Source organism: Chroicocephalus ridibundus, chromosome 7 (genome assembly GCF_963924245.1).
Source record: "Chroicocephalus ridibundus chromosome 7, bChrRid1.1, whole genome shotgun sequence".
Taxonomy (NCBI): domain Eukaryota; kingdom Metazoa; phylum Chordata; class Aves; order Charadriiformes; family Laridae; genus Chroicocephalus; species Chroicocephalus ridibundus.
This window is the reverse complement of record NC_086290.1, coordinates 14,345,714-14,372,172: the sequence shown is the minus strand read 5'-3', so window position 1 is coordinate 14,372,172 and position 26,459 is coordinate 14,345,714. Positions and strand designations below refer to the sequence as shown.

The 26,459-nt window shown below is 39.4% G+C and overlaps 2 protein-coding genes across 5 annotated transcripts in view; both read left to right on the top strand.

The window, feature by feature from the left end:
* PTPN4 (protein tyrosine phosphatase non-receptor type 4) overlaps positions 1–7,776 on the top strand; it is a 121,245-nt gene extending 113,469 nt beyond the window's left edge. The window contains exon 27 of the mRNA XM_063340681.1: positions 1,140–7,776. Coding sequence (XP_063196751.1) covers positions 1,140–1,226 — 87 coding nt within the window. The 3' untranslated portion in view covers positions 1,227–7,776. The remainder of the gene's footprint in view (positions 1–1,139) is intronic.
* Positions 7,777–10,406: 2,630 nt separating this feature from the next.
* The window catches only part of EPB41L5 (erythrocyte membrane protein band 4.1 like 5), a 60,836-nt gene continuing 44,783 nt past the window's right edge, over positions 10,407–26,459 (top strand). For 3 of the 4 annotated variants that reach the window (XM_063342172.1, XM_063342171.1, XM_063342169.1), the window contains exons 1-3: positions 10,407–10,536; positions 11,740–11,924; positions 22,625–22,729. In XM_063342172.1, the coding sequence (XP_063198242.1) occupies positions 11,745–11,924; positions 22,625–22,729 (285 nt within the window). In that variant the 5' untranslated portion in view covers positions 10,407–10,536; positions 11,740–11,744. Of the gene's footprint in view, positions 10,537–10,620; positions 10,744–11,739; positions 11,925–22,624; positions 22,730–26,459 lie in introns of those variants that run through there. The other variant, XM_063342170.1, reaches the window with a different exon arrangement.

The following is a 26,459-nucleotide window of genomic DNA, read 5'->3' as shown; positions in this document are numbered from 1 at the left end:
CGTGCTAAGTATCTTCTGGTCTTCTCATTTTTCTTAGAGAAACCAGAATTTTCAAGCCTCAGTGAAAGGCAGGTTTTTACTGCATCAGAGGGAGAAGGGATAATAAAAGACTAAAGTGGGTTTTTAAAAAAAATTTCATAAATATTAGCTATTATAATTTCTCCTTTGGCACACTCTTCCCGTTTTTGTATCTCCTGAAAGATTCCCTCAGTGTCCACAAGATGGCCCTGTGCGTGGATATCTGCTGCGTCTGCCGTGTGAGAGGAGTTCAGAGCCTCCGTCAGGAGGCACTGGAGGCAGAAGTATTTGACACAAATGTGTACAAATTTAAATACTTTAATGCACATACAACAATACAGTAAATAATGATTCTGTTACTAAGTCTGTTACTGTACCAATTTAAGGTCTGACATCACTAATTACTGCAGAGAGAGGGATATTCCACAACACACAAGAGGCAGGCATGCCAGCTTTCTGACCAGCTTATACACCGTTATGCACTATTCAGTGTCAGTTGTGGGGCTTTACAAAACAGCGATTTTATTTAAATTTATTTTCATTATATTCTAATTTCATTACTGTTGGAGTTTTTAGCTATTATTTGTTTAAAACAAAATATTAGTGGCCTCTATGTACGCAGGTGCTAGACTTGCATACATTGCAGAGTTAGTATATAATGTTGAGAAACTGGAGTTCTGGCTTTTTTCAAACATGGAACAATTTTCTTTTTTATCAAATTCTGAGAGGGAGGTGCCAGTAACATGCCAGAATTAATGTGATTATGAAAAAGTGCTTTGAAACGATAGCTTCTAAATGCAAGTGCATGGAAACCTCAGGTCTTTGAATCTTCAGCAATGAAATGAAGAGCAGAAAATTACCAAATAGGTGATGTTTTAATAATAGTACTGGTTTTGTGGTTATGACTTTTGGTATATATTTCAAAGTGACATTCATCCCATTCTTCTGTTGAGAAACAAGACGTTCTAATACAAAGTTCCAGTTGTTTTGTGTTTCCTAAACTAACTTTGAATCCTGTCAAGAGAATGGGATGGGGGATATCTTAGAGGCCTTTTCTGTTTCCAGATGACACGGTTCAATTGCGTTTCTTTTCAATTTACTGATTCTACTTTCCTTTTCAGAGTCAATACAGATTTGTATGTGAAGCTATTTTGAAGGTGTATGAAGAAGGATTTATTAAACCTTTACAAGCATCACTGCATAAGTAAAGAGCTAAAAACCTAGAATATCAGTTGAGGAATCCTGTCCTCTCTAAGGAACTGGCAGCATTCTTTGTGCCATAATACTGCTTGCAGGAAACGATAGTGAAGTACAGCAAAGAATTGACAAAGGACTTCGAAAACTTCAGCACTGTTGCACTTTATGTTGAAACAAAATCAGTCTCTGAAACTCTTCTAACCTTCATCTGTTTGAAGACTTTATTTTCGTGCTTTGCTCCGAACAAACCATAAACTGAAAGAACTAATTGTGTTCAGGGTAATCTACGATATTTCATTGTAGTGCCATATACTGCGCTTCTGGTTGAATTGCTACAAACAAGGCTTGGAATTATTTCACTCTGTTTTACACCCATGTCTCTTAAAATGAAAAACAAATGAAAAAATACACTAAGCCATGGTCTTTTTCCAGTGCTAGGTTTATTTACTATGTACAGATTCTCACTGTTTTGTTTTTTACGACATTAGCAATATTGCCAATACTTAGATAGGTACACACTGCCTACTGATGCAGCACACTTTGTCCTACACCCTTACTAGAGACCAGCTGGTTGTTAGAGGAAAGCTGGAGTCTGTGGTAACCCAGCAGTAGCTGCATACCGCCCACTTACCAGCATCTTGTACAAAATAATAATAAAAAAAATTTAAAAAAATAATAATAAATAAACATCATTTCTTTGACACAGCTTGTGTGTCATACACTGGTGTATTCTGATTCGTGTGACGTAAGATTACGTGATGGGAACTAATGCATGCATTATGTCTTAACCCCTTAAGTGCCTTGAGACTTACAGCGTACATCCAGTGAAAGGCACTCATGATTCCGTGGGGGTGGTATTGTCCTGTCATATTTATCTTAATGGGTTCAGATTTTAAAAACGGCCCTTGGTGCTTGGAATGTGTTACCGCAAGGGGTCATGGAAATACCGTTCCCTCTTTCCTTATACAAGTACCTGAGTGCTGTTCTCGGTAGCAAAAGCACCTCTGCCAACTTAATGAATGAGCATTGTATGCTGCTTTATTGTAATTATGTGAAAAATCTGACACATTCCTTCATTCCTTCCAACTAGTAACTTACTAGCAGCTTACTGTGAAGTGCTGGTAGGTCATTAGAAGCTGATACTTTATTTTATCCTTTTATTGAGACTAGCTGTCTTACTTGATTAGAACATAACTCTTCAATAGCACTGATAATTAAGTTGAACTTACAATCAGATGTGATTTAATTCCATTATCCGCTAACCAATTACTTCTTAAGCCCTCATAGTTGATTTCAAGCCATGTTCGTACAGGTCTATCTTCTTTTCTTTTTTTTTTTTTTTTAATTGTTTGGGGGGGGAGGGAGGAGAACACTATGAAGTTGTCCCAGAACTTTATTTTAATTCCATAATGACCCCAGTCACCTTCTGTTATGCTTGTGCAAAATTGTTCCAGTTGGTATGTGTTGCTTCTTTCTTAGTAGGTAGAAGATTTGTAAGAAACGTCTGTTTGATACAGTATCTGAGCTCATTCTAAAGATACGTAAATGTCCCAGTTTTTAAATATTTTTAGGGTATAGGAGAAACCAAGTCAGAAGCAAGGTGTCCAGTGTAATATACTGTAAGAAAAAAATCAGTCACTTCTTTGACTGCCCTGTGACAACATAACTTTGTGCCCTCTATTTAAAAGTTTTAATTTATTGTATTGGTTTCCTGAAAATGTTTATCCAGAAAAATGTTGTTGTAAGCTATATAGAGCATAGAATTAAAATGGAAAGTTCTACACTAAATAATTTTTAACTATTGAAGAATTATATTATATAATATACTGTGTTCTATGGACATTTGAAAGAGATCAGCTGTGGACTATTAAGTGAAAAAGGATTCAGGCGAAGTGAAATCCTGGCTTACGACTTAGTAATAAACGTGAACCACAATGCCAAATGGAAGATAGAGTTTTAAATATTTTTAGAAAACAAAATAGTACTAGGTGGCCTGTGGCCCTGTTACTTATATTTCTAGATTTGATGCTTAAATCAATATTATCCCTCAGTGAAAAATGAATCTCAAGAATCTCTGGATCTGATAAAGTGAAAAAGAGTAATAAGGTAGCTTTAATCTCAGTTTTATTTTAAGCCATTTAGAACAAAAGAAAATTCTTCTTTAGGAAAGTATAAGCTTTAACTTCCATGTGACGAGATTATTAGCTGAGATGCTGGCTAGTTGGAAGGTTATTTTAAACTCAGCACTTACTGTCTAAAAATTAAAATAATTCATCCATTATATTTAAAAAATTTTTCTTCATAGTCAGGTTGTGAATGAAAATAGCATTTGCCCTTTTTTTCCGGGGGAAATCAGAAATGAAGTTTATAGCAACATATAGTGTTGGTATGTCACATATTTAAATATTCTTATGTAAAGTTGCCAAAGCAGTTTGAGTTCAAAAGACCCATTTATACCACAATTAAGTGTGGGATATTTATTGGTCATCTGTCATTACTGTTGCGATTACAAAACACAGGCAAGAATAATAGGTCTCTTCAAAATCTTCCTTGCACTGACCTAAGCAGATTTGTGTCTATTAACTAGTTGCACTGGGGAAAAAAATGGGAACAAAGTAACTATTCTTAGATAATTGGCCTCAGCAACTCAGTGGCTTTTTGGCTTCTCCAAAGCCACGATAGTGGTAACCAAAAACTGACTGGGAAAGAGCAGAGCATTGAAGCCTTTCTGCCCCATAAATCATTCATTCAAGTGTTTCTACCTGTTGTGGTATAAATGGCCTTTAAAATATTTTTATATGGCCAAAAAAAAAGCGAAACTGCTAAATATTTTACTTTGGGTTATGAAGATCTGTATCATCCTTAAGAGTTTTTTAAAGAAGTTTTTGTATGTTTCATGCTGTACAAAACATGAATGTATCTTTCAGACATAATGACCTATAGACCTATATGTGAATGGTGTTATGATTGTTGGATTTTATGAATAATTATTTTCATACCATTTGATTAGGAAAAATGTTGGCTGGGTGTGGAAAAGAGTATGTTTGTAACACTTCCATGATACAAATCCAGTTTAAAAAAAAAAAAAAGAAAAAAGTTTTCATTGTAAATAAGAGCAATATTATGACAATTTTGTGCCAATGTATAATGTTAAGACTTTTGTTTTCCTTTTAGGTTCGGATTGAAAACTACCACTGCCATCTCTTGTTTAAAGTGGATTTGAAGGTTTTTTGGTTTGTTTTTTTTTTTTAGTAGAAAGACATGGGGCTCTAGTGGGGGCTTTGAGTGTTGCGGGGGCTTTTTTTTTTTTTTTTTTTTTTTTTGCTAAATATGAAATAAGATGCAGGTATTATTTAATAAACCACCTCCAGATTGTCAGCCAATCCACTTTGAGAAATACTGCTCTAGATATACCAGATAACTGAAAGATGAAGAATTGCTTTTTCCTGAATTTGGAACCATTTGGTATTTAAAATAACTTGCAAGTCTTAAGCAGTAAAATGCTGCTTTTACGCATTTTATTTTTATATATTCTCTCCCAGTTATGAAAAAGAGAAAGCCTGATTTTTTTTTCTTCTTTTCTCTACATTTAATGCTAGGTGACATTTCTTCCACATTTCTCTGTTAAATCTTGAAAGCTTATGTCCCATATAGATAAAGCAGTAACACTTCTAGAATATCTCATTGCAGTCTGGCACACCATCTATTAGAGAAAGGGTGAGAAAGCAGTTGGGAGATTAAGGAACATGAGAAGTTTGTTATGGAACCCGTGTAGCCAGCAACTTTCCCTGTCGACCTTCCAAAAAGCTTCGCGGTACCTGTGGAAGGGCCAAAAATGCAGCAAACCTGCTGCAGTTGCACTGCCCAGGGAGACGGGAAATGGGGAAGGTCTGGCATAGAGATGCTGGAGCTCCAGGTGTGCTGTGGAGCTGAATTACGTGATATTTTTATGCTTCTGCAGTGTGTGTGCAGGTGGGTGGGCGATGTTTGATGGCTCAGGGAGTTAGCATGAGCATGAAAAACTACAGATCCACCAATTTCCAAGTGCAAGCAGGTTGTCCAGTAGGTATGCTGTAGCTTTGACTGTAGAGCCACTATGCAGGCAATCTTCAAGACCCTCAGCCCTGAGGATAAAGGGAGGGGTTGGGTTATGGTCCAAATTAAAATTTTGCTGATTTGGTCTTCCACAAAGTACAGGAATGGTGCCCTTTAACGTCATTTTAGTCTTCTTGTAGCTCACATCTCAGGTCCCCAGTTGGCTGAGTGTATTTGCTAATTTAAGTACTCACCTTTTGCCTTGAGACTCAAAACGCTCTTTTCCATTGCTGCTTTTAGTGCTAGGATCCAATATCAGAATCTGGTAAAAACATATTCATTGATCAGACGTGGATCTTGCATGGCATTGCAGGGATTGTAATTAGTGGTGACTGGGAAGCTGTTACAAGGGGAAAAATGGTTGGTTTGTTTCAGTATAACTGTTCTGTCCAGTCTCTGTTCTCTCACTGCAGTTATAAATTGAAACTTTTATTTTATTCTATTTTTTGGTTTAGCAGTCTGCAAAGGAGGCCAGTTTGTTATCACTGGATTTTATGTCTGTGCTGGTTGCTACCACGAGCGTGCATCTTCTCAGTTCACAGCGCTTTTCCAGCTACAAGCTTTTAACTGGTGCATAAGCTGTAAGCTCTGGCTATTGGCTTTGGCGTGTTTTGCCCATTGAGAGCTCAATGGTAAAAAAATTAAGATAACGACACTTTTTAAAAAGAATGCTGACATTGTAAATTAAAATAAATAGGGACTTTTTGATTTCTTTGAACCAGTAGCCTCATTTAAAAAAAAAAAAAAGCCACTAAAATATCTATCGTTCTAGTCTGCTGTAGCATGAACTATGGTTTCACAGACTGGCTGACAATTAGTTGGTTGTGTTTGTTTCGTATTTAGCAAGCTTAAACATTTTAAAGGGTGATTTTTATTTTATTTTTTTTAATGTTTTGATGTTTGAATAGTAGCACTTTATCTCATGCTTACTACTGACTGAACTATTGGACAAAATAAATTGGGCTTGGAGAGAGATGCTTAATGGGTTTCTGTACAGAGATGATTTGGATTACACCCTGGTACGAATGCTTTCTGTTGTTCCAACAATTTCTGGTTTATTGTGCATGCATTTCTGAGGGACATTCAGAAAATAGCTATTAAGAAGATATTAATAATTCTATCATCTTAATTTTTCTGTCTTAAAAAGAACATAAAGCTTGCATTTAAAAAAAAAGGTGCAAATAGAAACTACAGGGTACTTGTAAATTTATCTCTGTGATCTCTCTCAGCTAGCTGCAAATTAGCTATGTTTACTGTAAATCTTTCTGCTAAGCATTATTTTTAACATTAGATCAATTACCTGGAAATCAGTATTTTTTTTTTTACTTAACTTATTTGAATTTTGATAACTAAAGATAATGCACAACAAATTTTAAAGAAGTTGTCACCCTTTTACTCCTAGGCCAGGGGCCTGAGACATGAGTGAAAGGGTTAAACAGTTTACATTAAGCTGTTGTTTTCTTTAACTAGAATATATCCACAAATACTAGACTATAAATGATCTAGTGCAATTATCTCAGTAACAACCCTTAATAATTTTACAGGAAAATCAAGGTAAGAAAACAAAGGGTTTATTTTATCCAGATTTGTTTTCCATTTGGTTTGGTTCGTTTACCAGCGATCCCATTTTAACCAGTCAATTTGGCAGGGCTGTTTGTGTAAGGTTTGGGGTTTTTCTGTAACAGGTGCTATACTCTGTGTAAATACAAAGGGAAGGATATTATTTAGATCATTATTAACAATCAGATGGTGGCAATATTTTTTGCTAGTTACTTCTGGTAATTAATTTGCATTTCCAGCTGTGGCTTTTAGTTGTCAAATTTCATCTCAGTTTCATACTGCTGAATGATGGACTGCAAGTGTGAAGTAAATCATCTCGGAGTTGAATAGCTCTTTTGTTGTTTAGACTAACTCTTGTGTATCTTTATTAATGTTGGAGGGATGGGAGGGTTCTTCCCATAGGTAGACTTTTGCCTATAAATTTGTTTAAAAGCACATGAAGGGGAGAAAACAAAACAAAAAACAAAATCTAAATGCAACATCTTGGCTAAACAGCCGGGGTGGTTGATTGAAAATGGTGGAAACTTGAAATTGGTCAACACTGGACAATGTGAAAATAAATTCAGCTTTTGTCACTGCAGCTACTGTATGCTTTAAAGGGCCTTATGTATTTGTCCTCATTTTGATAAAATTAAATTTCTTGCCATTAAAATGATACACTAACTTCTACCGAAAACCAGCAGTTCCCAGGATAAATATGCTAATAACATTTAACAAGTCTTGTTTTAGTCTTAAGTAAAATTTCATTCTATTATGTGAAAAAATGCTGTTATGCATATTTTGTGGATATATTTAATTTCAGTTGACAAATAGTTGTCTAGGTACAGACTTGAAAATATATATATAGTTTACTTGTGGATCTTAATTGTTTAATTGCAAAATAAAGATGTGCTTTAGTAATTTAAAGTTTAATTTTTTTGCGATTTTCTTGCTACTGTACACACAGGTTTGCTATGCTACTTTTAGTACACTTCTGATGCCAGATAATGTTCATCTTGTGTTTTACTTTTTGATGCTTTATGCCGTAAATACAGCCCTATGGACTGAGCACTAGAAGGGGATGCTAAATTATCAGGAATTAAATTGCTTGGCTACAGAAGAAGCATGACAATATCAGCCAAAGTTTTTTATCTGAAAATATATACTGCAGTTTTTTCTCTAATGGAAGAACAACTCTAATATCTCTTACACCTGAGTGTTTTGGAGACAGTGTTCAATAGAGATTATAGTCTGATCACAAAACTGAAAGCATGAGGAATACCGATGTGAAGAACAAGAATTCCAGATGGAAGCTTGTGATGAAATATTTGCTGCCAAAAAGTGAGGAGATGTTCAAAGCAAAAGTAGGAAAAGAAGATGAAAGGACTTTAGGAGGCAAGACAAAAGTCTCAGGAGGGTTAAGAGTCTAAGAAAAGAGAGACCCCCATATGTTTTTAATTTGACTGATTAATTTAGGACTTTAAAGTGAGGACAAGCTGTTTGGATTTGAAGTACAAAAAGATAAAACAAAAAAAAAAAACCCCAAAAGATAAAAGATTTAAAAGCATTCAAGGAGAGAACACGAGTAAGGAGAGATATTAAGTAGGAAGAGATCTGCTTAAGCTGAAATGGGAAGACTGGATAGAAGACAAGTCACAGACAGATACCAGTTTCATGGGCATCTACTTGGACTGTATCTGAGTAGCAAATAGTGAGCAAGGAGTAGCAAGAGGCTGGTGTGAAGTAGAAAAGCAAAAACGATCAAAAATGTTTGTGTCACTGAAGCTACAGAAAGGCAGCTAGGAATAACGGAGTTCTTGGTGGCAACAAGGGAGCTTGTAGGTGACAAAGCGAAAAGAAGCTCAATTTGAGGAAATGGTTGAAGATGGACAGAAAACTTAGGGTCAACCTCTAAGAATCAGGTAATTTATTCTCCAGAATGCTTTGTCTAAAATAGGAAAATATAAATTGTTGTAGACTTAATGCAATGTCATTTATGTGACAGAGATCTCCACTAAAAACTAATCATCCTTGTTATGCAAATGATCAGTTAGTTGACCTGCACAAAGAATTAATCGGATATCTGAAAACATTCAACATAATTTTTTTTTTTCACTTTGAATATAATAAGATTTTGTATGTTTCCTCTGGGAACTTTATTGCATGCTCCCACATGTATTTCATGACAGACTAGCGGGAGCATGTATAGTCCCTGCTCCACTGATAACAAATACCTAAATTCCCCCATTTTGAGAATTGTGTTCCTGAGTAAATAACGAGGTATGAACCCGAATCCCACCTTTCCCCAAGCTTGCCTTGTACCTTCTGCTTGTGGTAGGAGGGTTGGTCTGTTGCCAACATAGGGGTGCTAAAATAACTAACATTTAACATTAAAATCAGCCTGTTGCTTTGTCAGCAAATACTGGGCAATTACCTGGCAGGATGGTTGGTTGGTTGGTTTGTTTGCTATTTCAGCAAACAACATCCAGATAACTCAATGTATATTCAGGTACCTGCAGCTGATTTTGCCGTATCGGTGTATGAAGGGGTGTTTCATTCCAGTTCCTCTGCGTGGCAGATGAGTGACTGGTTATCTCAGCCCAGATTTCGTAGCTGAAGGTAGAAAAGGTTGCATTACCGTTAGCAAAAGCGGTGCCAATAAGAAGCCAAAGTCTCCGCTTTCTCAGGCTGTAAGATAGGCTGGATTCCCAGTTTTCCTGTGATTTTGAAGGAGGCTGGAGCAGTGTCTCTGTTAGCTGGCACTAGACCTTGCAAGCAGAGATGATAATGTCATTGGTGAGGTTTTCTATTTGGAGATGTCAAATGTTAGCTCGAACACAAATATTTATGTACTCAAAAAATGCGGCAAGGTGCAGCCCTTTGCAGTTGCTGTGACTGATGCCAATGAGTGGGGCTTTTCCCCTCAGACTGGAGGAACAAGTAAGAAAAACTATAAAAATATCGCTCACTGGGACTAACTGTACTTGTCTTTCCAAAGGATTTTCTATTACAAACTGCATTTTGTCATCATAGTCTGTCCTAGTAATTTTATTCCAGTGTATTAACACTAACAGTGCTAGTTTGTGGATAGTTCTGCTTTATTTAATACATCGCTACAGTTAATCCTGTCAGGCCGTGCTTAAAGAGGCGTTTTTCTTCTAAATTTAATGGTTTCAGAACGCGTTTGCCTGAGGTGCCTTGTTGGCGCTGGCTAGCTGAGGGCTTCTTACAGCAGTTCTGACGAGAACCGCTGAGGGAAACTTACACTCCGTGACAGCAAAAAATTCAGAAATTTTGCGAAATCATTTGAAACCCACCCCCGGAGGCTCCCATCCAAGCGCCGCCTCGTTACCGGCTTCCCTGCTCACCCCCACTGTGCCCCCCTCAGGCCGGTCTCACGCCGCCAGGCCCCAGGTCGTACCCCCCCACCACTACCCCCCGGGCAGCACGTGGGCCGCACCGCCCCCCCCCGCGGCGCCCCTCCGCTGGGCGAAACCACCTGGCTCGGGGCGGGGGCGCCCCTGCTCCACCGGGGCCCGCCCCTTTAAAGGGGCTCCGGCGCCGCTGTGCGGCGTGAAGGACAGGGCGCTCTCTTTACCGCCCGCCCGCCGCTTGCCTTCCTGACGCCCTTCTCCTCCGCCTTGCCGCCTGCTCCCAGCAGCAGAGAGTCGCAGCGGAAGCCGCCAGGTGAGTAAGGGCGGGCGGGAGGAAATGGACGCCGCGTCGTCGCCCTTTTAAAGGCCTCCCACATCGCTCCGCCATGTTCGCGGGCCCGCCCCCTCCCGGGGGGCTCCCTCACCGCCCAGGGCCTTGAGGAGCCGCCGCGGGGACGCGCTCTCGCCGCCCCCGGCTCGCCGCTCCCGCCGCCGACCGGCCCGCGGGGCCGCCCCTCAGGTGAGCGGCGCGGGGGAACCCGCGGCCACCGCCGAGGGTCGGGGGTTGGGGGGAAGGGGGGAGAGGGCGCGGCGCGACCCCTGAGGCAATGCGGGCCGGGGCTGAGGCGGACGCCGGTGTCGAGGCCTTATGTAAGGGCCGGGGCAACCCGGGATGGGGGATTTGAGCGGGGCGGGGGCCGTTCCTTGCCGGAAGGAACGGCCCCCGCCCCGCTCAAATCCCCCATCCCGGTGCGTCGCTCTGGGTTGCGATACGGGGCCACCGGAGCTGTGGCTCGTCGCCCGGCTCCCGGAGGCCGCCTTCCCCTGCCCGGCGGTGGCCGCGGAGTGACGGGAACCGCCGTGCCCAAAAGGCGCGCTCTGCCTCTCCGTGCAAAGCCCCGAGAGGCACCGAAGTCTGTCAGCGGAGTTCTGGGGCGGGAAGGGCCGTTCGTAACTTTTTTTTTTTTTTTTTTTTTTTTTACCCGATGAAAGGCAGCGAGTATGTCAGACAAGAAAATAGCTGGTGGTACGTAGTTCTTAGTCGCTTTCCAGCTTTTAAGAGAACATCACCCTCTCATTGAGGAGTGCGGTGGCATTTGTATTATTCAAAGATTGCGATTAGTTGTGTGAGATCTACACAGTCACTGTTTTTAGCTCCCTAACGTACTTTCAGGTTGTGCCAAAAATCACCCCAACTATTGCTGAAGGTTTGAGCTGAGTTGTTTGGTTTTTTTTCAAAGTAGTCCAAGAGTCTGGGTATTTAAATCCAAAGAAGTCAAACAGCTGTTTGAGTCTCTAACAGTTCTTTATCAAAGCCTGGCATTTTCTAAGAACTTTTTCCTGTGAAAAACTAGAATCGTAGAATGGTTTGCGTTGGAAGGGACCCTACAGATCATCTATTTCCAACCCCCCTGCCATGGGCAGGGACACCTCCCACTAGACCAGGTTGCTCAAAGCTCAGTCCAACTTGGCCTTGATAACTAACATGTCCTTTTTCTGTCTTGGATTTTTGCAGCAAAGATGCTGAGCTTTTTCCGTCGAACCCTTGGACGACGGTCTATGCGTAAGCATGCAGAAAAGGAACGGCTAAGAGAGGCCCAAAGAGCTGCAACGCACATCCCTGCAGCTGGGGATGCAAAATCCATCATTACTTGCCGAGTAGCGCTGCTGGATGGAACAGATGTCAGCGTGGACTTACCGGTACGAGTGATGCAAGTTTGTATTTTAAACCTCCTTGGGTTGTGTCGATCTGATTGTGCTCTTTGCTGTTTAGAAGTTAGGTAAAGGCATATCTATTTGTCATAGCAACTGACCCTGTGACTTGATGTCCGCTAAGTTACTGGTCATAAAAAGGTACTGAAATTATTCACTGAAACTAGAGAGTGTTTTGTTAGAAGTCATTGCACCTTATACATTGAACTCTTTCTAGCGTGTTAATGTAGTTGTTGTGCCAAAGCTTAACTTAAAGAGGGTGACATTTCGGATGAATTGGATTTGCTTTTCAGTGAGCTATGTATGTATCTTGGGAAGGAAGGTAAATCTCTCAGTGTGACTTTCTTGAAGAGGAAGGATGAGCAGAAGTATTGGCAGTAATTTCTGTGTGGGTTTTGTTTGTCTTGATTTTGTGTCGGAGATGGATGCAGTTTTTAACGCTAACTTAAGAGGGGAAGGAAAGAGATGAAATCTACTTCCTTCCCCTCCTCAGGGCAGATTATATAGCAGGGATTGTCTCATAGCATAGTGCTTTATTGGGAGTGAGGTGTTAGCCACTGTTTTACATTTCTAAAGCTCCCTTTAATATACACGTGTCTGTTCTGCTCTGCTTAATTATATACCTGTTTTTCGCCAACAGGATGAACAGTAGGAATGGAAGTGATGTGCTCTGTTTTTCCATTACCATGTGTTATAGTTGCTACCAACTTGTTTTGAGCTCACGTAGCTGAGTTGGGAAGCTGTGGGTCTGTGAGACCTTCTGTCTAGTTCCGTAGGATTTTGGTTGCAGTAACAGTTGCGCAGACGTTGGAGCTGCTGGCTAGAAAGAGTGTGTGGGGCAGCCATTCTTGAAATGGCTTTTCATTCATCCCTTTCTTATTTAAAGCACAATTCTAGAGTGTTTATAATGTTAGGTAGTCTGAAGAAGGCTCAACTTGTTAGGGTATTAAGCGGTGTTGTTGACATGGTAAGTGGAAGTAACTCTTGTGATATCCAGAACCCAAAGTAATCTAGAGCTAAAGAAACAGTTTGGCATCTTTTTTTTTTTTTTCCAAAATTACTATAGAGATAGGTGCTTGTAAAGGGCAGTAAAACTAATTTGTGCACCTCTGAAACAGTGCAGTGAACATATCCAGTGCTGCTTAGTGCCTAGGATGTTTGATTTGTGGCCAGGAATGCCCACAAACACTTTATAGCAAGAGTTACACTTAAAAAGTACTCGAGTTTAAATTGGTGTCTCCACATAACCAGAGCAGTGATCTTTGGAGCTGGAGTTGGCTCTGTAGGCAAATTCCTGGCGCCTCTAACAACATTTCTAAGGCTTTGAGGAGCATAAATAAAAACCTGAAGAGGTGTCATGACCTGCCATCTGGGCTATAAAACTTAGATCAGGATGCAGTAGTAACTACTTATTTCTAAAGGAAACTTTTTTCACTCTTGCTTTTTTTTTATAAGGTAACATAAAGCCTTGTCTGTGGACATCTAAGTTACAAGTAACAGTAAACAAATATGTTAAATCTATATAGCTATATGCAGTAATTACAGTGCATCATCAGTGGATGATATGTACCTCTTCCTTTGGTGATTAAAATACAATAAATTAAAAGTAGATTAAAAGTTTAATTTCAGGCTCCTTAGTGTGTTTGTTCTTGTGCCTCCACTTGCATCATTCATATTTTGGGGTTAACTCTTAAAGGGAAAACAAAAAAGGAGCGGGAGCTGGGGGATGAATGGAGTGTACAAAATCCTGGTAAAACAATGTTGCTTTCTAAAATCTAAAGCTAAGTTAAAAATACGTATGTGTGTATATATAGATTTTTATTTTTTTTTTACAAAAACTTTCCTTGAGAATTGTGTCCCTCTGAGCTGAGAATCATCGTCCTCTTTGAGCTAATGCCTTTTCCAAGACTGGGTCTGTTACTTTATTGGCAGCAGATTTGGTTTAAAATGAACTATTGTTACCTCAAAGAGGTGCCCTCGAGTCTGCCAGTTCAGTTGTGCATAGTCCCATTGTCTACCTAAGTTCTGTGAAATTGTTTTGTTAAAAAAATAAATAACAAAGTGTTTCTTAAGACTGTATCCCTTAGCAAACAGGTTAGTTCACAGCCAGAGAAAGAGTTGTCTTGGCAGGAATGAATGCCGTACCTTTTTTAATCCATGGCTACATAAATACTTTACAGTGGCATAAGTTGTTGCTGCCACAGGAAGGAAAGATGTTCCTTTCATTATTGCATTTGTCCTTGTTTTCACATACCCCTTGGCAGAAGAAACATTTTTTTGGCAGCAAGGCAGCAAGCTAAGTCAAGAAAATGCTGTGGCTGAAAATAATCAGTGTAATTTTGTTATGTTAGTTTCCAGCTGGAGCAATTCTCCAATCTGGTTCCCCATGTGCTCCCCAAATGTGGTGAAGAAGCATTTAGAGGTGATATCAGGCTTATGTTTGCTTAAAATGCTTGTTGAGCTGTACCCTTACAGTGAATTTGCTACTGAAAGAAGAGTATTCTGGAATTATGGTCCTTCATATAATTGAATCTGAGATTGCTGAATTTCTGTTTAAATTTAAAAAAAATAAGAAAAGGGGGGAAAAAAAAAACAACCACAGGGAACGTTGTCATGTAAGCCAAACATGTTTCAGAATCTTTTTAAGCAGCAAAGACTGATGTTTTTACAAATATTGACAGTGAGACAGAAGGGACATGTTGCAAATGATGCGGCTGAGATTAATTTATTAAACACAGAGCCAGGATTTGAGCAGTAACTCTGCTTTTTGTCCACTGATCTTATCTATGGTGTCTGTCAAGCCACTTAATCTGTCTGCTTTTCTATTTCTTCTGGGTTGGGTTTTTTTTTTTCAATTACAAAATTGCCTGACTTGAACTGTTCATCAAAGCTACAGTCCTACTTATTATGTAGACTGCAGTCTTCTTAAGAATCTGGTTGTTCAGTAGCCATGTCAATGACCAAAGAATATTGATGTTATTTACGCTATTTACTGTCTTTTTGGTATGTTTAAAATCGAAGGCATGAACTTCATGCGAGTTACCAGTGTTCTTTTGGGGCAGATCGAAAGGTGTGGGGGTTTTTTCCCCACCTTCACCTCAGATTCTAAAGTTGTGTTTTGACCTGGTAGTTTTCCTCCTCTGTTACCACTTTTTTGAAGCTTTATATTTGTCCAAATGCACTCAGTGATTTTGACAGACTTATGTGCTTAGTGACACACTGAGTAGCTTTTTTTTTTTTTCTAATCTATGAAAAGTTTTTATAAAATAGATGATGTCTGTTAACTGTGCTGCTGTTGCTGTTGTTTGTCGTACATGCCGTTTTACTGTTAACTTACCTTGAGTTCAACTTTGGGCAAAAGTTGGGTTGTGCTCTTTCTTCTAATTGTTTCAGATTCATGGGTGGAATGTTTGCTTAGTGGTATGCACGGTGAGAGGACAAGAACTCTGTTCTGCTGACATCCCCTATCTTACTTTTAATCCTGTTCCCATGCGAAACTAAACTGCATCTTCCCCCACTGCACCTCTGGAATTCTCAAAAGCCATGAACAGCCCTGGTTTAGTGCCCAAAGACTCCATCAGCTCAGTCATACCAATCTGGGCTCCCAAGGGAACCCATCAACAGCTGGAATACTGGCTTTTCTGGTGGTCATGGTTCATGGGGAAAGACAGGTTGGGGAGGAGGAGGGCGTGGTAGCAGTGTTTTTCCTTGAAAGCTGTTTTTAATTGGAGTCATCAACAGCTTACGAAATAACTTGTGAACAAAGATGTTTGTCAAGAATTTCAAATAAAGTGCTGTTTTGAGTACTGAAGGGCTCCAGGGGATTTTTAAATCAAAAGATAAAAAAATTTAATATTTATTGTAGAGATAGTCAATTCTATGCTATTCATAGTAATGATTGGGAGAGGGAAAGATAACCTAGACCAATAGGAAAAATGTGAAGATAAACAATATAAATTGAATTAGAGGGTTACACTTGGAATACGCACCTTTTTTAAAATTTGTGGATAACTTTTTGTGGGTGAACAAGGTCAGCCTTACAATAGCAACAGATAGTAAGTATGGGTGGGGTCGTATAGAAGCAGCACTGGACTTTGTGGAAGCCAGCGGTGTTTTGGTGAAAAAACCTGAACCTGCTTAACCCACAATTTACATAATCTTCTCATGGATAATAGAGTGTTAATTGTATTCCAGTTTCTGTATGTGCAACCTAAGTTTTGGGCAAAAGCTTCCTAGCGGTATAAAGTGAAAGACACAAATGACGAGAATGGATGCTCTGTGATGGTTTTTCATCTTAAAATATTCCTTATTTATGCATACATGAAATTTAATATGGAGATTGCAAAATGAGATGGTTTTGTCCTTATTATAATGAAGCATCATTAAAACAAGGTTTTATATAAGCCAGTCCAAGAGCTCTGTGGAATAGCAGGAATTAGCTAAGCTGTTTACAGTTTTGGAGTAATGCTTACAAAATAAGATAAAAAGGTCTGTATTTGTAGTGATTCTTTTAAATGAAATTAAGACATCTATCTGGAATGCCAAAAACGTTGCCAGCAAACTGTTAACGAGTGCTGATGGCTTTTTGTGTGGAGGGAGATGATCTGTGTTGATCCGACTACAAGATCAGAGATGTATTGTGATAGTTGTTTTTACTCCATAATCCTGTTTTTTTAAAAAGCTTGTAGAATATTTGTGGCTACTTGCTGAATATTTGTAGCTGTAAATATGAAATACAGAATGCTGTCTGTGCCACAGATGCTGATTAAAAACAATTTTAGTAATGCTAAAAATGTTGGAAAATCAGTCTTCGAATAAAATGAATAAACTTAAGTGTTCAAGGCTGGCCTTTAAATTTTTCAGAATAAATCTCAGCTGACAAAAGGAAGAAGTAAATAAACATTTGCTTGTGTGTGTGTTAAGACTATAAAGTTTTGGATTAAAACTTTTCCCATATGGTCTTTGTCTTAATCTACTGAAATTCTTTTGACTATTTGCTTAAACTACTGAAGGACCTTTAGGGGACTGAAACTGGAAAAATCAATCCTGAGCTGAGTGTTACAAAGCAGAGATGCTGTCTGTGTGGTGTAAGGGGGCCCAAGCTGTAGCTCAGGTTGATCCAGTGCTTCCTGGGTTGCCAGATTTAAATGCATATTGAGATTGAATGTAAGACACGTATAGTACATGCCGAGTTGTTTCATCGCTTCTGAGCAGCAGCAGAATCACAGACTGCCTGTACCGCGTTGTGCTGGGAGTCCAGTCGTTTTGGGTTAGCAGCAGCTGAGCGTTTTGGGCTCCTTGTGGTGCTCGATGCCCTGGCTGGGTTGGAGAGGGAGGAAAGGCGCAGCTGGAAGCGAGCTGCAGCTGCTATCAGAGTAATTTGTTTGGCCTGCAGTGTTTCTGGGGATGGTGCTGCAGGCTGGTTTAGTTGCCCGAAGGTTTAGCATTCCTAACTCGCAGCATAACAGCAAATTTTGTCTGAAGCCCTGCTTTCCCACTGAATTGCCCCTGTAAAGAGCACAAAGACTGAGATTCTCACGTGCTTGTAACCAAAACTGCTCCTGAGAAACCTGAAGGTGGAACACCAAATAAAGCTGAAATGTTTTTTGAATATACTGGGGAGAGGTATTTAGTCTCTAAAGCTTAATGCTGAACAAGCAGTTTGGATATATTCTGTATCAGAAAGAATACTACAAAATAGACTCAGAAATGTATTAGATCAAGTGTGTAACCAGAAGAGATAAACTTTCTTGGAGAGGAAAAATAAGACCTCTGGCAAAACAAACTGACAAGTATGAATGTTTTGAATCTTTATCTTTTTATGTACTGGGTCAACAAGCTTGAGCACAGTACATTAAAATCCTTCTCGATAGTATTCTAGTAAACGTACAGTTATGATGGGTATTGACATCAATTCTCTATAAAGGTTTCTGGGAGATGCCTTTTTCTTTCTGCAGAGAATAACAGAACAAGATGTTTAATCCCAAATGCATATCTTCCTATATTTGGGAGAGATTGAGTAAATAGAGGAACTGGTAAATTCTGTCTCCAGAGGTAGAAATTATTCTCCGCAGCCTGCTTTTTACTCAGCACAAAAAAATATATGGTGCTTGTTGTCAAAGGCTGTGGATAAACCAGAGAGAGTAGCAGAATTGGTGTTTCACTGCCAGTGACATCTTTAGATGAAGGAGAAAATTGACTGGGGAGTTTGTAAAAGTTATTTGAAAGATTGATGGAGTTTGAGGAGAGGAGCAACTCCATTTGTAGGTCAGTACTTAAAGCCATAAGAAGATCAGGGTGATGCAAATAATGTGTACTTCTAACATTGCATTTGTAAAGATAAGGGGGTTTAACCCTCCAATTCTCCAGCAAATGGTGTTAATGGTGTTAACTGCAGATACTGCTTTCATGATACTGAGAAGAAATCTTTTTTCTTTAAGGCTCAATGTTGGAGCTTTCTCATGGCTTATTTTTTCAAAACGTGTCATTTGGGAGAAGAGGGATTAACTTCATAAAAAATGGAGAGGGTCATCTGCTCCTGCACTGCCAGGGTTTGCAAATGTGCATAGGTGGCAACTGGGTATCTCTAAGTCCTGAATAGGGTCTCTGGCCTCTCCGGCGAGTAAATGGGGTCTTTCTGAGGAAACTGGTGTGAATGTGAATGGTAACCCTCCTCATGAGTTGATAAAAACCAGGAAGGAAAGATTTTGCCCTTCAGTAGCTACCGAAGGCAATAGCTACTCATAATTATCATTAATAAGCAATATTAACATCATAATTTTAATAAATCTTCTGATAGAAAAGTACAGCTGCAAAGACACAAGGGATAGTAAGTCCCGTGAAGTAAAGCTTATTTATCTCTTTGTTTCAGAGCTCATCTTATATAGCAGCCTCCTTTCCTTCACAAAGAAAAGAAATTGAGGAGAAAAAGCCTTTTCTGATAAGCATTTGAGATAGCAAATTCATTAGGTGGGCTTGTTGGTTTTAGTTTTATTTTTTTCAAGTTTTGAAGGTTTGAAGTACTTCGCTGTGATTAAAAACCTGATTAAAAACCTTAAAAAGTCAGCCATTTAGCAGGTGCCTGCCCAGCACTAGGCTCGCATCCCCATCTGTTGTAAGCCCGCGTTGCTTCACCAGCGCTGGTCTGTTCTGGCTGCTGCCAGTACTGACAATGGCTTTTACATCAGGCAGGCGAGTTCTGCAGCACCGAGTTGCTGGTTTGTGTTCTTGAATGCGTGTCCTTGAAATAACCTTTAACTCTGAGACCATGAGAAAAGGGTATACAGGCTGCCTCTCTAGTTTTAGGCAGTGACTCAGATGCCTGAGCCAAGGCGAGTGTTTTTGTATCGCCTTATCCTGGACGATGAAACCAGCCTCGCTGAAGTGAACACTGGAGTTGGCTTTACCCGTTCTTGCTGCTGAGTTACTGGGGTTAAGTCCAGCCTCTGTAACACCCACTCAGCCAGCAATTGCAGTTATTAAGAGTGGCGGGAGATGTCATTAGGACATAGTTGGGAGCATCCCTTCCGGTTGTGGGGGGGAGGACGGGGACACAACACGCATGATTCATACCAAAGCAATCAAAAGATGCTTTTATCTCATTCCAAAATGTGGCAAAACCACTACATGCCCTGCCCTGTGTAAGTGATGTATTTTATTTAAGTTTCTCACTTCAGTTGTTGATTCTCCTGCTGTGAGATGTTTCCTGTTGCTTCCTACAGAGTAGAGCAAACTGTATAAATCAAGTAGTCAGGTTTTACAGAATTACAAACCCATGAGGAGTTTAATTTGTGCCCTGAAGGGAGGATCAGCCACTGGCTGGACTGCTTGTGAGTGGAGTCGTTAATAGTTCATCGGTGACCATTAAGCAGCTTGAAAATATTTGTCCTTTGAGAGTAACCTGAGCTCTGCTTCAAGGAAAGAAAAAAAAAAAAAAAGGAAAGGAAAAATAAAAGCATAGGGCAGCAGCAGGAGGATAAAAATAGCATTTAAATTTAATGTTGCCACTACAGATTTAGGGCTAGCTTCTCACCATCAGGGGTAATAGAAGCGTGTCTTTGCTATGTCTTTTGAAACACTTGAGATCACAGTTTTATTGAATACGGAGAAATTAACTTTGATTCCTAAAAACTGATCTGTTACAAAGTAATGCAATTTTTGGCATCTGTTTGTTTCAATATAAGGAGGAAGGACTTTAGTAAGGCTTTAAAGAAAGAATTTGAACTTAACATTAAAGCACGTGTTGAACTTTTGCTGATTCGCACCAAGTAGAGCAACTGATGGTTTAAGTCATATGCAAAGTATTGCATAATTAATTCCATGTTGACAGCCCTGGTGATTTAAGTCAGAAAACAGCCAGCAGCCCTGCAAACCTTTCCACAGCTGCTCCACTGCTATTTTTCAGGGACTTTCTCCCACATTAGTCATTCTGGGTCCACTTGATCTCTGAGTTCTTTGAGATTACCAAAAACGTGAACATGCTCCAAAACTAATTTGACACTGCAGAATTTCGAACAATAATAAGTTTTGGTTGTTGGTAGTCTGAAATAGTATGTGTAGTAATTCCAGCCTTGAAATAATTTCTTTACGGTTAGGGTGACAGAGCACTGGAACAGGCTGCCCAGGGAGGTTGTGGAGTCCCCTTCTCTGGAGATTGCAGTCCTGAGTAATGTGTTCTGGGCAATCCTGCTTTAGCAGGGGAGTTGGACTAGATGATCTCTAGAGGTCCCTTCCAACTCTGAAGTTTCTGTGATTCTGTGAGCTGAAGTGCTCCATTGCCTGTCCCTGGGAGGGAATTTAACTGAGATAACTGGTCAATTACAGTTTTAAGAGATGACTTACTGAGGAATTTGGAAGGATGTAAAATGTTCTGTCCAATAAGAGGAGATTTTCCTCTAGTTTTAGACCAGGTCCAGGAAGCTTCATGCAAAATAAAACATTTTTCTTGTTTTGCTGTTGCAAATGCTGAATTGATTTCACTTATATTAGTATATCTTATTGTTTAAGCAGAAGATATCCTGTGCTGAGAGAAAATTTCCTGAGTTCAATGTCTTGCTGTTTGAAGAAAGAGGCTACAGACTCAAATAATGGAAGAAATGTGTGGTTTTATATGTAGGTGATTTGCCTTAGGGCTTCTCTTAGGAGAGTCTTGCTGGTGTTTAATAAATCTGCTATTTCCTGAGAAGTACTTTTTCTTGAAGTCAACAGAAGAAACTTGCCCTGAATGAGTTTGATGAGGTCTACATCTCAGTATTTTTGTTATACAACGTTTTGTAGATGCTGTGTCCATGTGAAGTTGCCCATTGATCTAATCACCTTCCATTCCCCCTACCTCCCCAATACTTGGGAATAAATAACTGTGGGAGAACTTGATTAGGCACGTTAAGTTTACAGACTTCTGAGATTTTACTTTGGACTGCGAAATGTCATGTTGTATTTTACTAAAGCATAGAGTAAACCAGTGATTATGATTGCAAAGTATTTGAAGATAAGGGTAGAGGAAGGTGTCAGAAATTATGCATGCTGCTTTTCTTACATGGATATGACTTGGTGATTATTTCTGAGAATAGGAATTCGGGCTGGCCCAAAATTTTAAGGGGTGGGCTAAATCTGCTAATTAGTAGCTTACTATAAAATATGCTTAGAAAGTTAGCCCATTTGCCAGGTTGTGAATGTGTAACTATTAAAAGATTGCAAGATGATAGCATTATGTAAATGGAGAAATCCTTAAATTGCTTGCAGAGTAAGCATAAATCCTTTCTGCATTTCTTTGCATTTGAAAATATTTCTTTTCAACACTGTAACTTGTATTTTCACCTACTAATTTATTAACGTATTTTATTACATTTAGGCATCTCAGGTATTACTGCTAAGCTTTTTTTTCAGTGTATTACTATAAAGGAGTTCATAGCATGAAAGATGTATGTTGTGTGGAAACTGCCCGGTGCTATTTACATGCCTTCTCTTCAAAAACAACTGTTTAATTTTTTAGATCATCACTGTAAAAATGATGTTTACTTGGGGCTAAAGCTAAGTTTTTTCATAAATTATGCATGAGCATATGCAGTGGCTTTTTGCACCTACAAGTGAGTTTTACAAACTCACTTTTGTTAAATGCATTATCTAAGTACTATTTGTTAAAGTTGCTTGTCCCAGACTATTTCCTGTGTGTTGTTAAAAGCACTTGCTAATGGAATGCTATAATTCAATATACTTTGCTACCTGCTTCAAAACTGGTGAATTGCCTCGATATCAAGCAGTAGTAAATTCTTAAGCAATTTACTGTACTTTGCTCTGAAAATTTTCCAGTGCATTAGTCATTGCAGTTGTTCTAGCTGTACTTCCAGTTCTATTGAACTTCAGTGAGTAAGGAAAGCCTAAAAGGGACAATGATAAAATGACATTTTAACTCTCTTGGTCTTGTGCAAGCCAGTGATGACATTTTCCAAAAAAGGAAATTATGCAAGTCCTTTAAGGATGTTGTGTCCTTCTTGTGGGGTATACATTTGCCTTCCAGAAAAACAGACATCAAAGATATGAAAGAAAAAAAATAATTTCCACCTTATATTTTCAGGAGTTTAATTTTGGGATTCTCTTACATTTGGAATTACAACATAAAGTATGCCTAGAAGAAAGTAGATGCTACAATAAATCTACCTGCTAAGTACTAAATCCTTCTGTATTTCCAGAAAAAAGCCAAAGGCCAGCTCCTGTTTGAACAGATCATGTATCATCTGGACCTTATAGAAAGCGACTACTTTGGATTAAGGTTCATGGATTCCGCACAAGTGGCAGTGAGTAGCAGTGCTCTCTTTTTTTTTTTTCTGTTTTCCAAGCAATAGTCTAAAAGTTAAATTCTAATATTGACAAAAATGCTATACGAAAGCTGCCTTTTTTGAGTTGTTTTGTGCAGAAGCTCTGTGATGTGTTAATCTGTGACCCCAAGTTTAATTCCACCTCGAGCACTCTAAACATATGACAGTGCTGTTGTGTATTCCTTTCTTGTTTTTCACTTGTTCCTGTCACACCTTCTGTTGTCAATAGACAGGCTGATCCAGTACGACCCCAGAGCCTGGCGTGTTGCGTAGAAATTCTTGATGCTGCTAATGCAGAGAGGAGGGGGCAAAACGTGTGTGTGTGCTTGGCCCTTCGTTGTTCTGCAGAGTGGAGAAAGCTTCCCTTTGCCAATGCCATCAACTTTCTCATCAGCAAAAGTCATCTTGTTAATGTCTGCTTGGGGAATAATCTTGGCAAGAGGGGGGTATACCTTTGATTTGCTCAAATTGGTTGTGATTCAGCCCTGCAGCTGGAAATGTTTGGGAGGATATAGGTGTGTTTGTATGTACCAGACAGTTTGAGTAGAGGATTCTTGCAAGCCTGAGTCTGTAACTGCTTATGAAAACAGAGGCAGGGCATTGCTTGTTCTTTCACTTGTGGGCTGTTCACTTTTATATAGACACTTCTAATGGACAAGTACCTAATACTTCCCACAAGGATAGTGGCAAGTTAAGTGAGGTGTTAGACAAGGAGTGGATTTTTTTGTCTCTGTCCTGCATCCCTGTAACTTAACCTGTATTCACGTATCCCAACACCCCCAGGTAGAATGAGATATGAGTTTTCATACTGTGTATATCAATCTTACTTGTTAATTGTAGGACCTCATTGTTTCTGTGTTTCAAGTCCACTTCAGAATTATTTCATGATTAGGATGGCAGAGTGGAAGCACAGACAGTTGCTACTAAATACTTGAATTTGTTCGAGGTCAGCATACAAAATGGAGGCAATGACATATATTCCTTTACTTCTGTGAGGGTTTATGTTCAGAACAATTTGAAGGTGACATCTTAATTGTTACAGCTTTGTACAGAAAAAAAATCCCTAAAATTGAATCTTTGCAAGAAGCCAACAGCTTTGGACACAGTGTTGTCCACCCCAAAGCACACTTATAACCTGATGGCTTCTTTTCAAAATTATTGTGATTGAGTTTTATGCTTAGCTTGAAATTGTAGAGAACATTCTCTTCTGAGAAAATACTTTGCATTCAGCATCTGAAGCGAACTTCATGACTAGTGGGATTAGCTGCTGCTGGGCTGCAGTTTCCAGTGGTGCAAGTGGTCTTAAACCTTTTTCAGAACAGAGACATTGAACACTAAGGAGGAAAAGACTGTGACACTAACAGAGGGATGTCATTCAGAAACATGCAGACCTCCTACCAACAGAAATTAGAAACCAGCCCATTGTATACCATTTTATATTTATAAACATCATGTTTGCTGTGTTAAGCATGTGCAGTCTAGGATGTTGAATATTGATAGTGAATGACTCCACTGCATTTATTTTTTTTGCTTCAGGAAAAAAAATAATCTGTGTGTTTTAGGCGTCCTAACTCAGTTTCTGTCATGTGGCTTCTGAAGTATTTCCATGTGCTTCTGGGATCTCATAGGAGTTCACAGTGGGTTAGTTATAACTGGTGAAAGTATCTGTATGGTAAACTTTTTTCTCTTACTGTTAGCAAATAATATCATTTCATCTTGGGGAAATGGTGAAATAAGAGTTAATTTTTTCTGCTTCAGCAGTGGCTTATGGCTTGCTTTTGTCCAGCAAATTGTTACTTCCAGTCCAGACAGCACCTGAACATTTGATACTAAACAATCTAGTAGGTACAAGTAATTTTGATTTCAAACTTAGTTTGCTTCCTTTTCTTAACTATGTGTGACTGAAAAGAGGCAGAGCAGAGATAACAATCTGTTTAAACTGGACTTTAATGATAGGCTCTGTATAAAGAAGCAGAAAAGACTGCATTTTCCCGCAAGAGCTGAACATAACAGCCGGAGATAATTGCTTTAAGAAATGAAGAACTGTTGTGATGGCTGCCGATCTTGCAAAGAGGAGCTGGCACATTCTAGCAGAAACACAATCTGCATCTGGAAACAAAGACAGAGACTAATCAAGTGACTTGTCAAAGATTATTCAGGAGACCTGTTAAATAAACAGCGTTAGAATCCACTCCCTTACTGTGGACAGAATTGTCCGCTGGCTCTGAAGGAGATAATCTTTCCGCTACCCAATTTGAATCTAAGTATATTGCCTTACTGGCTAGTTGCACCTGGTGATATAAAAAGTGGCAAACTAGCAATGTGTAGTTAAAATTTGAGAAATTCTCCACTGGTTTTAACCAGAAATGAGTTTTCAGTAGATTCATGTTGAATAACTGAAGGGTAGCTTTTTTTTCTTCTTTTGAGCTGCTGAAGGGATTAGTAGTTAGGTGTTTGAGTTTATGATGTACTGGGCAGTGGGGGGAACCCAGATAATACAAACTCTTCCTGACATTTTGGATTTTAGGATTCAGATGCTAGCTTCTTTAAAGAAGTTCTTGAAATAATTTGTGAAGCGGAAGAATTGTTGTTTTCCTGTGTTTTCTGTGTTCATTGCTAGTTTGATTGTTAGGAATGTATTCCCCCCCCCCCCCCCCCCCCCCCAAGTAAGGGGCAGGAGATGGCAAAAGGAGTTACTTGCAAGATTGTCCACTGTAGATCAGGCTTGGTCTGGCAGCCAAGGGAACAGGCTTTTGTTAATTTGAGCAACTTTGATTCAGGCTGACAATGAACAGCACAGCATGTCCAGTGACACAGAAGATAAAGATTGCTGTTAACTTGTTGGGCTGTTTGGCTTTCCCTCTAGCAATGCTGGAGAGATGTTTCTAGTAAGGAGGCATTGAACACTTAACATGTGGCAAATTTCGAATCCTAACAGGTTGCAAACATCAAAACCTTGATCTTCCAAATGGAATTTTACAACACATCAGTTTGTTAGTCTGCCAGTTTTATCTAATGTGGTGCGTAATGCTGAAAATTGTTTGTATAGCGTTGCACTAAGTATGCACCCATTAATGCCATAAAGCGCGGGACTGCATTTAGCCTCACTGTTCTACTAAAAACCCCTTGTTTAACATACCTTCTTGAAATGTTGGTGGGATTTTGCGTTTTTTTGTGTGGTTTGGTTTTTTGTTTTGTTTTTTTTTTTTAATTTCTGAAGCAGCAAACTTGTTTTAGTAAGGACTTCCAGTATTCCATGCAGTCTGTTCTTCATATTGCTTTTTGTTTAGCAAATTTTATCTCTGGATTTCAGCAGTAGACTGTGCTGAGCAAACTCTCATCAAAATGTAAACTTCATGCCAGGTCCACTTGAATTCCATTTTAATCACTTGGACTATATCTTAAGTTTCCTGATGTCTGTTGTCTCTGTGTGTCCATGCTTTTGGGGTGTTTTTGTGTTGTGTTTTGTTTTGTTTTTCCCTCTCCATTTAAAAGCAGTTCTGTTTCCCTTCTTCCACACACACCCTCACCATTCAGTTGGGGCTCCTGTAGGCAGCAGTGGTGAGACTCGAGCAGAGTAAAACGCTATCAGTGCCTGTTGCGGGCCTCTCGGTTGCCTTCCCATGGAATGTGGAGGAGATGAGAGAAAACAGGAGGGAGATGAAACAGGCGTGCACAGCCCGTCCTGGAGTCTAGAAACGGCTCTCTC